General features: G+C 52.2%; 3 protein-coding genes across 5 annotated transcripts in view; 1 reads left to right on the plus strand and 2 right to left on the minus strand.

Annotated features, from left to right (window-relative positions):
• Positions 1-5,074, minus strand: part of HECTD3 (HECT domain containing E3 ubiquitin protein ligase 3) — a 9,637-nt gene extending 4,563 nt beyond the window's left edge. Inside the window, 13 exon segments of the mRNA XM_011946288.1 lie at positions 9-248; positions 404-468; positions 630-682; positions 828-1,010; positions 1,647-1,728; positions 1,949-2,114; positions 2,556-2,638; positions 2,781-2,894; positions 2,990-3,105; positions 3,384-3,519; positions 3,599-3,691; positions 3,953-4,113; positions 4,296-5,074. Of these exon segments, the coding sequence (XP_011801678.1) occupies positions 9-248; positions 404-468; positions 630-682; positions 828-1,010; positions 1,647-1,728; positions 1,949-2,114; positions 2,556-2,638; positions 2,781-2,894; positions 2,990-3,105; positions 3,384-3,519; positions 3,599-3,691; positions 3,953-4,113; positions 4,296-4,664 (1,861 nt within the window). The 5' untranslated portion in view covers positions 4,665-5,074.
• Positions 5,075-5,578: 504 nt separating this feature from the next.
• Positions 5,579-9,029, plus strand: UROD (uroporphyrinogen decarboxylase). 3 transcript variants are annotated; one of them, XM_011946265.1, is made up of 10 exons: positions 5,579-5,732; positions 6,355-6,467; positions 6,584-6,663; positions 6,740-6,802; positions 7,040-7,237; positions 7,360-7,521; positions 7,892-8,029; positions 8,190-8,290; positions 8,386-8,452; positions 8,793-9,029. In XM_011946265.1, exons 1-10 carry the CDS (start codon positions 5,713-5,715, stop codon positions 8,952-8,954), a joined length of 1,104 nt encoding a protein of 367 aa, XP_011801655.1. In that variant the 5' UTR covers positions 5,579-5,712; the 3' UTR covers positions 8,955-9,029. The 3 variants fall into 3 exon arrangements, with proteins under 3 accessions (XP_011801655.1, XP_011801644.1, XP_011801664.1); XM_011946254.1 differs by having other exon boundaries at positions 5,580-5,732; positions 8,386-9,023; XM_011946274.1 differs by lacking the exon at positions 6,740-6,802 and having other exon boundaries at positions 5,700-5,732; positions 8,386-9,023.
• An 816-nt stretch (positions 9,030-9,845) lies between these two features.
• Positions 9,846-15,003, minus strand: part of ZSWIM5 (zinc finger, SWIM-type containing 5) — a 206,431-nt gene continuing 201,273 nt past the window's right edge. Inside the window, exons 12-14 of the mRNA XM_011946336.1 lie at positions 14,037-14,200; positions 13,476-13,557; positions 9,846-12,740 (exon numbers count right to left, since the gene is read on the minus strand). Of these exons, the coding sequence (XP_011801726.1) occupies positions 11,878-12,740; positions 13,476-13,557; positions 14,037-14,200 (1,109 nt within the window). The 3' untranslated portion in view covers positions 9,846-11,877. The remainder of the gene's footprint in view (positions 12,741-13,475; positions 13,558-14,036; positions 14,201-15,003) is intronic.

The following is a 15,003-nucleotide window of genomic DNA, read 5'->3' on the forward strand; positions in this document are numbered from 1 at the left end:
CTCCTGACCTCGTGATCTGCCTGCCTTGGCCTCCCAAAGTGCTAGGATTACAGGTGTGAGCCACCACACCCGGCCCCCTCCTCTGCCCCCTTTCTAGCTCAATCTGGCACCTGGGAGGTTTGCAGAGATGGAAACGGAGATTACCTGGTTGGCTGTGCGTACAAAGAAGGGCAGAGGCACGGGGGTATCCGCTGAGCTAGGGCACAGCTCTTCTGACATATCTGCCAGGCTGTCCCGGAAACCACCGCCTGAAATGACAGATGTCCTCAGCTGGGCACTCAAGAGCCCAGCTCCCATAATGGGGTAATGAATAAGTCCCCCATCATCATTAGCTTCTGAAAAGCCTCTACCACTTTAATATGACAGCAGGAAGGATCCTGGAGATCCTCCCTCAGGGCCTCACCTTGGTCAATGATGCCTTCTGCAATGAATTTACACTCCCACCACTGGTCATAGCGCATGGGCCACCTGCAAAAAACGTGGGCAGATTTGTTATCGTGCGGGGCCAGGTGCAGCACAATTCATCAGCCCAGAGAGCACCTGGGAAAAGCAGTCATGGCGAGGAGCGCCTCGAGGAGCTGTGTGTGCACATAGGTGTCCCGAGTAAGTCCGTCACTCTCATGCCATACCTGTAGTCCAGAGGCTTTTCGTATTTGTCAGAGGGCTTGAGGCCTTCATATACCTGGGGGCAAGGAGGAAAGGAGTCACAGGAAAGCAAGACCTGGCCCCATACTCGCCCCAAGAACTTGTTCAGGTCCCTCTTGGCCTAGTCCCCTTGGTCCTTGACTGATCCTATCTCACTCAGTCTGACCCTAGGTGGTGCAGACCTGGGTGAAGACTGCATTCTTGCAGGCAGGGTCTCGAGAGGGGCAGGCACGGTGTTCCATGGCAAGGCGGCGGTTGATGTACAGGCGTGGCATGAAGCTGGGCTTGCTGCTCTCCGAGTCACGCAGGCACTGAGCCACCAGGCCAGGCCGCTGGCGGGACAGCAGTAGGAACTGCTTCACTTGCTAGTGAGGAGAAGTGGCCAGAGCAGGAATGAGTGGGCAGTCAGCCTCTGTCCAGGCCCTGGAACTTTCCTCTCTGCCTGTATCCAATTCCACCATTTTAGTCCAAGTCTAGTCCATTCCTGTCCTTGTCTCCAGTCCCTTCCTTAGTTCAGCCACCAGGGAGAGCTTTCTAAAACAAAAAAATTCTAATACTGTCATTACCTTGCTTACTTTTCCAATAGCTCCACTATCCTGGGACAAAGTCCTTGCTTCACAGCCTGGCCCACAGGGCCCTCTGCAACCAGGACCTGCCTCCTGCCTACATCCTCCCACCCTCATCCCTCTGTCATACTCACACCTACCTGCACACTTTTCTCAAGTCATCTTGAGCTGCTGTTAACTCCCGGTATGTACCTTTCACACAACCTGCCCTGCCTGTGCTGTCAACAGCCCTTGGGTATTCCACACACTCATCTGGGCAACAGCCTCCCAAACACTAAATTTGGATCATCTGTTCTGGCTTTCTTCCTGTGTTCCCAGACCCAGCAAAGGTCTTGCCCTAGAGAAGGTTTCAGGGACTCTGCTAAGGCATGAACAACTACATGAGCAGGAAGGGGGAACGCACTGCCGAGACCAGCACTGGGTGGGACGGCTCACCTTAATCTCACTGAAGGTGCCCAGTGTGTGGTCCCAGGCAGGTACCAGGTGGTGCAAGACACTATCGAGGATCTTGATGAATCTGGCATGGGTAGGTAAAGATTGACTGCAGCTAAAGAGTTTGGCATACATTTAAGACCCTCAACTCCCCAACATACAGGGACAGGAGAAGGCAGGACCTGGGGGCTTCTCTGACCCTTGAACAGCTTATGCTATGAAACCTTGGGAACCTCCTCCATGCAGACACACAAGGCTCAATGTTGGGGGAAGGGAAGGGCCCATAGGTCCAGGACCACAGCCACCTCTGCAGGAGGACAGCTCTGCGGTATAGTACTTCAGGGTCGGTGCCTTCCAGGCGTGGATATCGCACCAGACTAGTCGGCTGGAACAGGTCTGCATTCAACCCTAGTTCCCGCTGTCTAGAGGACTTGATCTTGACCCCTCGGAGACGAACATCAATCCCATCATCTGGGGAAAAGGGTCAGAGTGAGGTCATTTACGGCACTTGCTGGCTCCTCGGCCCTCAGACCTGGGAATGGCTCCTTGAACGTTCAGCCTTTTGTCACCCTTAACCCTAGAAACTTGGGACCTTCGGGATCACCTTCTATCACCTGACTCTGATTTATCTATTCCTGCTGATTCCTCTGTCTTCCACTATAATGCTGGCATGCCTGAGGGTCCCAACTCAGTTCCTTTTCCAGGTGAACACAACCACCTGTATGGCTTTACAGCAAGCCTATACCTGGCACGTCCCAGATGGTTCAGGCCCCAAAGCTCCAAATCCTGGAGTTAGTTCAGCGTCACCTTCACCCCAACTCCAAGCCTATCCTCTTCTCTCCACACTCACTGTCTGTTTGCCCCCATCTCCACATCAGGCTCTCTTTCCCTCCTTATAGCCTTAAGCCTCACCTCGGCACTCCACGATGCGGATCTCGATGATCGGGAGGTGGACGGTCATGTCCTCCAGGACACAGACATCCCCAATCAGGGTCCTGAGGAGATGAGTGTGAGGCACTTCAGATACCTCCTGCCTCAGGCCTTCAGAGACTGCTGGAGTCTCACTCAAACTTAGGCTTCTAAGCTGGGCTAGGCTTGGAACACGCCCTACTTCCCTCCCCAGGCCAGTGTGCTCACTCGTCAATGCTCACGTCACTTAGCTTCTTCAGGTTGTCCCCTTCACCCCCATAGACCACCACCCGCTTTGGCATAAAGTTGTCATCTGTGGTATCCACTGTGAGTAGCAGCTTCCTGAAAGGTCGGAGTGTGAACGTGAGTCTTTGTGAACCCACAGGGACGTGGCTCAGCCATCCAAGTAAGTAAGCTCCTGCCCAGAGCCTACTTACTTGACAATGGTGCCCTTCTTCATGGTAAGCCGTACCCAGTGCTGGCACTGGGACCCATCGCTCTCCCAGTAGGTATCGGCATTGCTGTCTGTCAGGCAAGATACGTTGAACTCCTCCTGGGGAGGGGCAGAGAGGTGGAGTCAGCACTTACCCTCCCTCCCTGAGCTGGGCTTGTGCTCTGGACCGGAAGCACCAGAGAGAAAGCAGAGTGAAGCTGGGCTAATGGGCAACTGGTATGGGATAGGGGGCCGCTGGGTTATGTAGGGGTTCCTACAGACTTCCAAGATGGGGAGCCGAACTGAGTGTGGCCCGTGGGGACCCTGTTTTGGTCCTGGCCTGGTGGGGGTTCTTTCTGGATCTAGCCTTGAGGGGTGTGAGGAGCCCCAGCACCCACCGTGTAGGAGGAAACGTCTATGCTCTCCACATACTGCTTCACGCTACCCAGGTTCTCATCCTCCTTGCCCAGGTGGTCATACAAGAAGTGGATCAGGTCCTCGTCGCACTCGTAGGTCCACGTCGGGGGTACATAGCTAAGCAACCCCAAGCCCCTAATTAGACTGGGCCCAGACGCAGAGCTCCTTCCTCCCCACCCCATTCCAGCTCACTCACAGTAGCCTTTGTACAGCTTCTGCATATGCCTCTGCCGGCTGAGGTCTCGATCCCAGGCGATGTGAGTATGTCAGGTCCACCACCTGTTCCCACCTGTGGGCACAGAATAGGGAGTGGGAAAGGGAGACATCAGTGGGCAGCAGGACACTACCTCCATGCCGTGTAGCCTTCTCCTGGGCTCTATCTCCCCGTCTCCAGACGCCCCACCCAAGCCCCCTTCATGTCCCGCCCCTTCCTGTTCTTAACCTTGCCTCCGCTCCAGTATCCCACCCACCCCAGGATGTGGCTGAAGTGTTCCCAAGCCCTCCTGGCCTGGCCTTCGGACAGCAAGCCCCGCTCCTTCAAGTGCAGGACCTGAGCACCGGCCGATAATCCACGCCAAAGAGCTGCTGCTGCCGCTGGAGGTGGTTGGGAGTGTCGATGGGTACCAGGCGGGCTCCGCCCTCCGCCGGGCGGCACACCAGCAGCCAGCCTTCCTGCAGCCCGCAGTCGCCCAGGTGCTCTGCCAGCTGCTCCTGCCGGGACGCGCCGGACGGGGACAGCCGTCAGGGAACTGCCCAGCCGCCTGTCCTACCCAGCCCAGGGCAAAGGGCGCCGAATGCAATGCCAACTCCATACAGGGGAGGAAAGGGAAACAGCCAGAGGTTTCTCTGGCCCCGGGGGTCTTTCACCTGGTCCTGGGCAGGGGAGAGCTCACCTTTGTTAGCTTCACCCAGAGCCCGTGGCCGTTGCACAGCTCCTCGCCCGTGGTGCGCACGCAGGCGCCGCGCCGGAGCTCGATGCTGTCGCGGGCGGCGCGGAGGGGCCCGGAGCCGGTACCAGGGGATGGGCCTGCGGCGCCCACACGCAACCCCAGGCCCTCTGCCTCCCACACGGGCAGGAGTACGCGCGACGGCCCCGCCGGGTCCTTGTAAAGCTTGTAGAGCACCTCTCGCGGCACGAAAGCCAGCGCTGCCGGCAGCGGCCGCCCAGCGCGGAGGCTCCGCGCTGCCTCCGCCAAGAAGCGCACGCGGCCCAGCAGCTGCCGCGGGGACTCCAGCACCGCGCCCGGGCCAGGACCCGCCATGGCTAAGTGGCGGAGGTGAGCGCCTACGGGCGACCCTACCCGGGGAACAGCTGGCGCGACCGCGGAAGGAGCTTCCCACCACGCCCTGCCCCGCCTTTGGCCAGCCTTCGCCGTATGTTCTGGACTAAGCGCCCCCAGCACTCACCGTATTGCACTGTGTACTCCTACACTCAACCATATTACCTACCTCTGTGCCACCCTAACCCAGCCGACCAAACCCAAGATTGGTGATTTCTACCTGATCAATCTCCTTCTCTCCATTTCCTTGCTACTACCATTTTATCTCTACTGCTACTACCCTCATTCAAGTAACCATTCTATCTAGCCTGGATCATCGCCAACAGTCATTTTTCTGGTTCTTCGGCCTGCTCTTTTTCCTCCTACTCCCAACGAATCTGCTGGACTCCCTATCCTATAGGTGGTGTGACTAAAATGTTTGAGACAATGGCCCCTTCCCCTGCCACTGACAGGAGTCTTGAGTCATTCGGGTTCTGTTTGTTACTCCTAATCCCAAGGACACTTTAATGTGATTACTGATTTTTGTTTTCCCAGTCTTATAGCTCCTTAAAGACCGGGGCTGTCTTGAGCAGAGCTAACCTCTGCACCTACTATAGGTCCAGGCTCTTAGTAGGTAATATAAGTATATGACGATTTCGGTTTCCTGTACAGCCTGGTTCCATCATCCTCAGTATGCCTGGCTGAATAAGACTATTAGAATCATGAGTGGGACTTGAGCCAAGCCTCCGGATACCCAGACCGTCAGATGAGAACAAATTCCTCATGTCACCGTAAGATATAGTTACAGCGGAGTTCTCTTTTGAGCGTTTGGTGTTGCGTCGCTACAGCGGACTTTACGGTGAAAAAAAGGTAGGGGTCCTACGGGCAGCAGCCAGGGCAGCCCTGGAGCTGTCGCGGGAGTCTGATCATGTGATCTTCAACATGGCGACGCCCTTGGTTCCCTACAGAAAGGGGCGGAGCCTGGACTGGGAGGGCAGGCTCACATTCAGGTTAAATTGCGGATTGAACTCCCAGTTACAGACAGCTGACCATGGAAGCGAACGGGTTGGGGTGAGTTCTCCAGAGCACGCGGTGTGGCTAGTTGAGCTTCTAATTTGAGTCTTCCAACTCAGGACTCTATCCCTGTACTCCCCTTTCCCCGCCTTGGAGATCTCCCAATCTGGACTGCGTTAGCTGGGATCCTGAATCCTAACACCATGGATTTTTGAGACGTTCATCCCAGGGGCCTTAATTCAAGGGATGCCTCAGGATTTCCAACCAGGATCTCTATTCTGGGACCATCAACTCTCATCCCTCTTTATCCCCCAGCCTGGGGATCTCTCAGCCTCTGAACCAGCCCAGTGACATTCCCATTTCTGAGATTCACTAGTCCGAAGACCCCCAAACTATCCTTACTGGGCCTTCATTCCTTCTCCCTAGTCCCTCTAGTTGCTTCGAGCTTGGGAGAGTAGGGACTAAGTGGAGGGAAGAGGCCCCAGGGCGGGCCCTTCTAGAGTTTGTGCACCACCTGATAGGCAGAGGGGAGGCGGAACGGGCGGAAAGCCAGGGTTTGGGAGCTGGCCTGGAGGAGGTAGATAGCGGTCCTGGACTGAATCAGCCTTATGAACCCGCACTTTACCCAACCTCCAGCCTAGCATACTGACACCTACCCCTGCCCCCACCTGATCGCCAGACCTCAGGGTTTTCCGGAGCTGAAGAATGACACATTCCTGCGAGCAGCCTGGGGAGAGGAAACAGACTACACTCCCGTTTGGTGCATGCGCCAGGCAGGCCGTTACTTACCAGGTAAGAGTCAGGGCCTGGAAATCTAGATAAAACTCCGGAAGGCGAAAAGTTTTCAAGGGGCAGGGGAGGGCTCTGGAGGGCCTCAAGGCTGAGCCCCGTCTTCCCTCTGTATGCAGAGTTTAGGGAAACCCGGGCTGCCCAGGACTTTTTCAGCACGTGTCGCTCTCCTGAGGCCTGCTGTGAACTGACTCTGCAGGTGAGGGGTGCACAAAAGAGGGAAAGATTTATGCCTTCAGTCTGCCACCTAGCAACCTGTCTCCTGTTTCCTACAGCCACTGCGTCGCTTCCCTCTGGATGCTGCCATCATTTTCTCCGACATCCTTGTTGTACCCCAGGTACCTACTCAAGTCTGATCCTGGAATATAATCCAAGGACCCCTTGAAAATCCTTCTATCAGTCCAGTCAAGGTTTACAATAAGCACTTATCCTATCTGGATCGAGGGAAAAACTAAGGTTGAAAGAGATGGAGTTTGGCAGTTTTATTCTCCTTTTCCTTCCTTCTGGAATGAGCTGAACAGAACCTTTCCTCCTGGATTCCATTTTGGGAACCTAGATGTTTTCTCCCCCTCCAGGCACTGGGCATGGAGGTGACCATGGTACCTGGCAAAGGACCCAGCTTCCCAGAGCCACTAAGAGAAGAGCAGGACCTAGAACGCCTACGGGATCCAGCAGTGGTAGCCTCTGAGCTAGGCTATGTGTTCCAAGCCATCACCCTTACCCGACAACGACTGGCTGGACGTGTGCCGCTGATTGGCTTTGCTGGTGCCCCAGTAATGTGGGACAGGGCAGGGACTGGCAGCGTGGGAAAATTACTCTGGCAGGTCTGGGGTCGACAGAGGAAGGGTCAGTCTGGCTTCTGTACGTGTGACACCATCTTTCTATTCTTCTGTAGTGGACCCTGATGACATACATGGTTGAGGGTGGTGGCTCAAGCACCATGGCTCAGGCCAAGCGCTGGCTCTATCAGAGACCTCAGGCTAGTCACCAGCTGCTTCGCATCCTCACTGATGCTCTGGTCCCATATCTGGTAGGACAAGTGGCGGCTGGTGCCCAGGTGAGTCCTGAGAGAGAGAGAAATAGGCTGAGATTTGGTCTGTAAGGACGAGAAGCAAGTGTCCTAAACCTGAGAGGGCAGGGGTCTTAATGCCAGGGATGAAACAACCTTGGCCTCCAGTGATCTAGCTGAGCAGCCAAGCCCATCCTGACACTGGCAGTGGGGCTTAATGCTCTGAGTATTCAGAGACCAAAGCTAGTGCTGGGATCTGGAGAAAGTAAAGTTTTTTTTTTTTTTTTTTTTTATTACTGGATTTATAGGGTCAGGCAGTATCAGGAATTGAAGTCATTTGGGGAAAATTGAGGTGGATTTTGTATGTAGGGGGAGCTTCCTCTTTGTTACATATTTCTCTTCACCATACCCTAACTAGGCATTGCAGCTGTTTGAGTCCCATGCAGGGCATCTTGGCCCACAGCTCTTCAACAAGTTTGCACTGCCCTACATCCGTGATGTGGCCAAGCGAGTGAAGGCCAGGTTGCGGGAGGCAGGCCTGGCACCGGTGCCCATGGTGAGGATTGGGATGGGTTGAGTGAAGGTGGGCCTGTGGAGCTTTCAGGCTAAGTCCTGCATGGACTGGAGTGACCACTGGAGGGCAGCAGAAGTACAGTCAAGAAAGATTAGTGGTAGTAGCAAGGCCCTCTGTAGCCTAAGATCTGCTTTTTTTCCAGATCATCTTTGCTAAGGATGGGCATTTTGCCCTGGAGGAGCTGTCCCAAGCTGGCTATGAGGTGGTTGGGCTTGACTGGACAGTGGCCCCAAAGAAAGCCCGGTAAGCTATGGAAGGGTGAGGCCTTGAGGTTGAGGTGGGGGTGTGGAGCTGCCATGTATGCAGTTACCAGAACGTGGCGCTGGCTTTGCTTCCAGGGAGTGTATGGGGAAGACGGTGACATTGCAGGGGAACCTGGACCCCTGTGCCCTGTATGCATCTGAGGTAACAGACAGGGCCCCTCTGTGTATCTGTTACCGTGCACTCCTGTGGCTGTGGTTGTATTATTCTGTGTGCACTTTTTCTAAAATGTCTGTCTGTCCTTGTCTTCTACTCTGTATGTACAACATAAGCCCTAGGAAGACCAGACTTTTTGTTGCTGTTGTTCATTTGTATTTATGCTTCATGCCTGGGTCCAGACTAGGGATCTGATAAATTTTATTGAATGACTGAGTGAGTTAACACTGAGTAGAAGCATACCTACATATGCGTTTGTCACTAGTATACATAGGGAGGACAGAAGCTTGCTGGTCCTCCTGTAGCCAGTGCCCTGTTGGTCCCCCAGGAGGAGATTGGGCAGCTGGTGAAGCAGATGCTGGATGACTTTGGGCCACAGCGCTACATTGCCAACCTGGGCCATGGGCTTTATCCTGACATGGACCCAGAACATGTGGGTGCCTTTGTGGATGCTGTGCATAAACACTCACGTCTGCTTCGACAGAACTGAGTGTACACCTTTACCCTCAAGTACCACTAACAGATGATTGATCGTTTCCAGGACAATAAAAGTTTCAGAGTTGAACTGTTGTGTAGTTTTGTTTGTGAAAGATGTGTGCCCATATCCTCAGTTCTTCTTAGCCTCTGCTCCTTCCCTGGGAACCCTCTCTATATCCTCTTCACAAGTCATGGGGGTTAGGTATCACTGAATATGTACCACAGCACTTAAGGATTCTCACTCCCATCTTACTCTCAGATACTTAAGTCCCAGAACTACATGGGGTAGGGTAGAGCTTTCCTAGCAGTTCAGGTTGTGACATTTGCAGAAAAATGGGTGGGGTCCTCACAGCATACAAAGGCCAAATTGATAGGGCTTTGTGTCTGGTGAGGAAGGGAAGTATACATCAAAAAGGGGCACAGAAGGGGTTAGAAGACTTCAGAGAGGCATGGGGAAGAAGATGGAGTCTAGGTGAGCAAGGAGAAGCTGAGGGACCCTCAGCTTTGACACCAAAATATAGGGAGGACATCAAAGCTCAGAGCTAGGTTGCTTAGGATTGGAGCTTTAAACAAGTCCATCATCAAGGCAAGAAGTCCTCTGAAACCAAAAGACCCTCTGGCACTCAAGGTTGCTTTATATTATTTTCTGAGCATCTCCTTTAATTTTCTCAAGATCTTGGTGTTTCCACCCTTCCTGGTGGCACCTGCTTCCCAGGACAAGGCTCTGAGGTGTCTGCAAGCTCTGGAGAAGGGTCTGGTATGGCAAGAAATTCTTTATCTGTCATTCTGCATCTCCTTGGACCACTAGGAGCCCACTGTGCTGTAGGCTGAACCAGCTCCCTGGCCCAGCCAGGGCAATGCAGAAGGGAGAGATAGGTTTCATTTAATGAAGGAACACAATTTCTGCTTTTAGAAAAATGATCGTTTATGTGATCCATGATTTATTCATAGAAAAGCACTGTGAGTTCACACACTTGCTAAAAAAGGGCAACTGTGATACAGAATGAGAGTGGCTTCTCTTTTTTTTTTAACCAACCCATTGGGCTGAGACGTAGGGGCCCTTGGCTGGACAGTAAGACTTGAGTAGCCACAAATGGCAAATACAACTTCTTGGTCAGTTTGGAGTAAAAAAGGTGACAGTTTGTCAAAGAAAAAGCAGATGGAGAAGTTCTTAGTTCACATTCTAGCTATACCACCCCTTCCCTATCACACCCCACCCCTAACTCAGGAACTAAGACATGAAACAGTAAACACCAAGACACTGGTATCCAACTGACTCTTCTGAATGCCTTTGCTACCTCCTGTAACAATTCCAGGCCCAGCATAGAGGTCAGGAAGGTAGCAGGAACATGATACACTGTGGAGGTCAGCCAGGGCTAAGACAGGGCTGCTCACTAGGGCTAGAAATTAGGAAGGGAGAGGCTAAGAGCAGACCAGCCCTAGCCTCCAAGTCAGCGAGCAATGAGACTGTGACAAAAGCAGGCAGAGGAAGCTTGAGGTAGAAAGGCAGGGGAAGAAAGCAAGTATGGGGTGAGAAGAGAACTGTGGAGCTAAAGCAGCCAATCTGATAGCAGAGGGAGACTGGTGTTTAGAAGCTTGTTTGGTGAGAGAATGAATAGAGGAGGCACAGAGATGGGGAACAAACGTTTAGCTGGCGAGAGAGATTTAAGAGGAACAGGAAAGAGAAATTTGGCAAAAAGGAAGGACACATGCAGATCCTCAAACATGAATACACAGACATCCCTACATGTAGAAATATGCTCTGTTACACATATAAAGACACGGGTGCATGGATAACAAGCATACACACAAACATGTTTATACACATGCACTCATGTGTGCCCAGATACACATACACACTAAATATGCACAGTGTATTTGCACATAGATGTGCATCCTCACATGTACGCAAAATGTGTATATCCTCAGGTAGAAACCCAGTCCAGTGTGCACATATTCACACAGGTACACAGCCATAGAACTGACACGTACACATAAATATATATGTGCACATACAGACAGGCATGCACAGATACATCTATGCACATAGACACATGTACTTAGCCATACAGATACACACACACACATGATTATAGATGAAACCACACACTCTCTAACACAAAGGTGACGACAGTAGATGAATATTATGAACTCAGCAGCTTCCCAGACCTTCATCTTCTCCCTGCACTTGTTTCTCAGGCGTTCAGCAGGCTCCTGAAGAAGCTGTGTGAGGCAGGAGCTTTGATGTCCTCATAGTTTTGTGAGGCAAAAGTCTAAGTCCAGTCCTGGCCTATGTCCCTCACTCACCACTGGGCTATAAATGCCCTGTCTGTAGGTGAGGGATTCTGCATAGACTAGACTTGGGATTGATTCTAACTGGCCATTTTTCTCCCTGGCACCCCCACTCTTCCACTGCTACCAGCATACACTCTGCAAGGGGAACCTGAGAAATGGTTGTGAGTCTCCTCAGAAAATAAGTATATCCTCCTACCCACAGCTACTTCAAGTGCCCATCAAATCAAAACCACAATTATAAATAGTTGTAAGTTTACAATAATTAGCAACACATATACTATAGTATTTACAGTCCCATAGATGTGTTTGTTTCTCTGGTTAAGCAATCCCTGAGACGGAACAGTGTTCTGTGTTTGCCAAGGGAGACAGGGCCAATGCTCAGGACACGCAGGATACGGGGGCATGAGGTGGCATGTTGTGGGGTTTCTGGTCGATCCGCAGGGCCCAGCTCCTCCATGAACATGCCAAGGTAGGCATATCAACTAGAGTTAAGACTTTCCCGATCCTTAGCCCTGTGGTCCTTTGGCCTCAGCCACAGGTGCTCAGAGTCCTCTCAGGGTGGACAAATGTTTCAGTGTCCTTGGCCTGACCTGATACTACCTGGGAACCCAGGCTGCCCTGGCGGTGAGCTATCTGCTCTCTCAGCCAAACCGCTCTCGCACCAGCAGCATCAGCTTTTTCTTGCCTTTGTAGATCTGTTTGAGGTTGTCGATGAACTGGGCAAATTGCAGGTGGCCATCCTGGGGCAGCAGGAAGGTCTGCTGAGCCTTGCTTAGAAACTCAATGAACTCTCCATAGTGGCGAGGGCTGATGTGTGTTAGGCGTGAGTGTGTAGTGTTGATATAGGCATTGATGGTGGCATCCAACAACTGGCGCAATGGAGCTTTGTCAGTGGACATGAGCTTTCCAGAGCTGCGGCGGCCTGGGATGCCGGCCAGCCCAGGTGCAGTCACTGTGCAGCGTCGTAAGATGTCTGAAAGCACTGTGGCACAGTGCACACTCTTCACCACCAGGGGGATGAGAGCTGCCAGCTCATTCTTGCCCAGAGAGTGGCTGAGAGCACAAGCCCAGAGCACATCATTGATGGCGGGGTGAGTATCCTGGTTGTAGGCCAGGTTAAGATGGCTCATGGCCAGTGAGGCCAGCTTGAAGGCACGGAGCGGGTAGCCGCGGAGCTCCATGTAGCGGGCGATGGTGAACAGCTGCGAATGGGTCATGCCACCAGCAGCAGCATCAATGGCAATCTGGTAGGCTGCCTCAAAGGCAATGTGGTCTTTCTCACAGAGGGTAAGGGCTGACAGGGCACAGCTCTGTGGATCCTTCATAGCACACTGTAGGGCCAGCGTGCGAGCACAGCTAGCTAGTTCCTCCCGCTGTGGATAGTCAAGACTGAGGCGCAGGATAGTGGTGTGGGACACAGCTGTGGCAGCTACAATACTAGTAGCCTCCGTAGGGGTGAAGAGTGTGTACCAGCTTTGCAAGATGCTCACCAGGGCCCGCACACCTGTCAGGGAGAGCCTGAGCTCAGCCGTGGCCATCTGGGTCCTGATTCAGGTCTACCCAGATTACCATTTGGGGTATGAACTTGGCCTGCAGCGATGAGTTCTCCCTCCTCAGCAACCTTGAGATGATATGAGGCAAACCAGGACAAGGGGAGCATCCCAGATGGCCAGACCCTGTTTGGGGTCTCTTTCTATCCCTTCTTTCCCCAGGTCAGAGGGTTGAAGGTTTCTGCAGGTGTTCTTGACCCTTCACAAGGATGGGACAGTACAGCCTGGGGTTTGCTTGCCCTGAGGCATGGGTTGCAGATCTGCCAGGGGTTCTAGCTGAAGTGGGGCCTCTCAGGGTAGAGTCTTGTGCTGGGGCTTTGGGCTTTAGAAAGGGTCATGATCCTCCAAGGTGTCTAGGGTCTCCCACAAGCATGGACAGGGACGGGGACAAAACCACCAGGCCCACTTCCTCCCAGGGGTGCACTTGAGTATTGGCAGTTGAAAATTCATTCTCTTAGACATGTCTCTGATGAGAGGATCAAGTGCTGCTGACATCAGGATATGGTTCAAGCAATGAGGACAGAGCTTGGGCTGGCTGAACAGAGGCCACCTTCTCCTGCCAGCAGCCCCATCCTTTCTTAGGCCATCAGGACTAGGAATATGAGAGCTCTAAGGATTCACTGTCCTGTCCCAAGAGTAGGGCCTAGAAGCTCCTTTCCGCTGGGGGTAGAGGGAGGTGGGAGACTCACCCACTTCTGTAGCACAGGTCACCAACCATCGTACCATCTCCCTGCGTCTCCAGTTAAGGGTTGATAAGGTCATCCGCATCACCTGGGCACAAAAGAGGCCTTTCCAGTGGGCTATGCCTAACTGTTGTGACCTCTCCCTCCCCTTGCCATTCATTTATGCAACAAATATTTTCTGGTGCTTTAAACAGTGGTCTCTCCCCTGATAAATATAAAATACAGTTAAATTTCTTTCCTAGCTCTCCCACCAATCAGATAGGAGGCTTCTCAGATGATCTGCAGCAAAGTCCTTATTATCATACCTTACTTGACTTGCAGAAATGGGGAGGCAGACAGAAGATAGGGACCCCATGGAGCCTAAAGCTGTATCTTACTTCTGGCCTTAACTTAAAAGTGGAGCCCAATTTATGAAATCCCTGCCTTTTCCCTTGTCTAGAACTTGTGTTCTGGGCACAAAGAAAGAGCCAGACTTGGCCTATGCCCAGTCTCCCAGAGATCTGACCTTCTCCCAATTGTCACTAGGCCAGAAGTCTAAACTGAGGATGGCCCACTCTTCTTCCATACCTGTAACCCAAGTTCCAGGGCAACGTTGAGCAGGGTGCTGTCAGTACTACTGTCAGTGGGAGTAGCAATCTTGAATGCATCTTGGGCCAGTTTGAAGATGAGGGAGGAAGAATGAATGTGCTTCTGTATTGCTTCCAGAATTGTTCGGAGTCTCAAAGTGTCTCCTATAGATGCCAAGAGAAGGGGCAGGGTCTATTTTAATGTTTTACTAAACAGTCAGCTGATCACAACAGGTAGTTCAACAGGTGGTTGAAATGGCTGCTATTAATTCATTGAATGCTTCAGAATGCTACCGCCCCTTCTGGGTTATCAAGCTGTCTCCACTAAACACATTTGAGGCTCCTCCCTTCCCCAGACCCCATGTGAATACTATTCTCTCCACCTTTTCATCTGTCTCTACCAAATACCCTCTGCCCTCAGGATCTTTAAGTACCAAAAATAATTTTCTTGAACACCTGAATTTCCAGAGCTATACAGTAGACAGAAAGCCACATTACTGCCAAAAAAGAATGCCAGTCCCACTGTCGACTTCTCACTACAGCTCCCTGGAGCAAAAAGGAGTGGGGCCACCACTTCTTATTCAATAGGCAGGGATTCTATACAAAGCACAAAGAGTTAAGGAATATAACATCATATGAAGTGAAGGTTGCTGGATGAAGGCAGTAGTGTATGAAAGATTACTACATCTTATAAAGGACAAACATGTTAAGTAAAAATAGAACAAAAAGTAGGCCTTATGTTTTGCTTTGTAACTGCTGATAAAGTCAAAGAGGAGGAATGGCGGTATGACTATAGGCTTTGGAATAAAACACACTGGGGACAACCTGGTTCAGCCATTTAAGAGTTTAATGACTTCAGGTTGGGCGCAGTGGCTCTTTCCTGTAATCCCAGCACTTTGGGAGGCTGAGGTGGGTGAATCACTTGAGGTCAGGAGTTCGAGACCAGCCTGGCCAACATGGTGAAACCC

This window comes from Colobus angolensis, unplaced genomic scaffold (assembly GCF_000951035.1).
Source record: "Colobus angolensis palliatus isolate OR3802 unplaced genomic scaffold, Cang.pa_1.0 Scaffold106, whole genome shotgun sequence".
Taxonomy (NCBI): Eukaryota; Metazoa; Chordata; class Mammalia; order Primates; family Cercopithecidae; genus Colobus; species Colobus angolensis.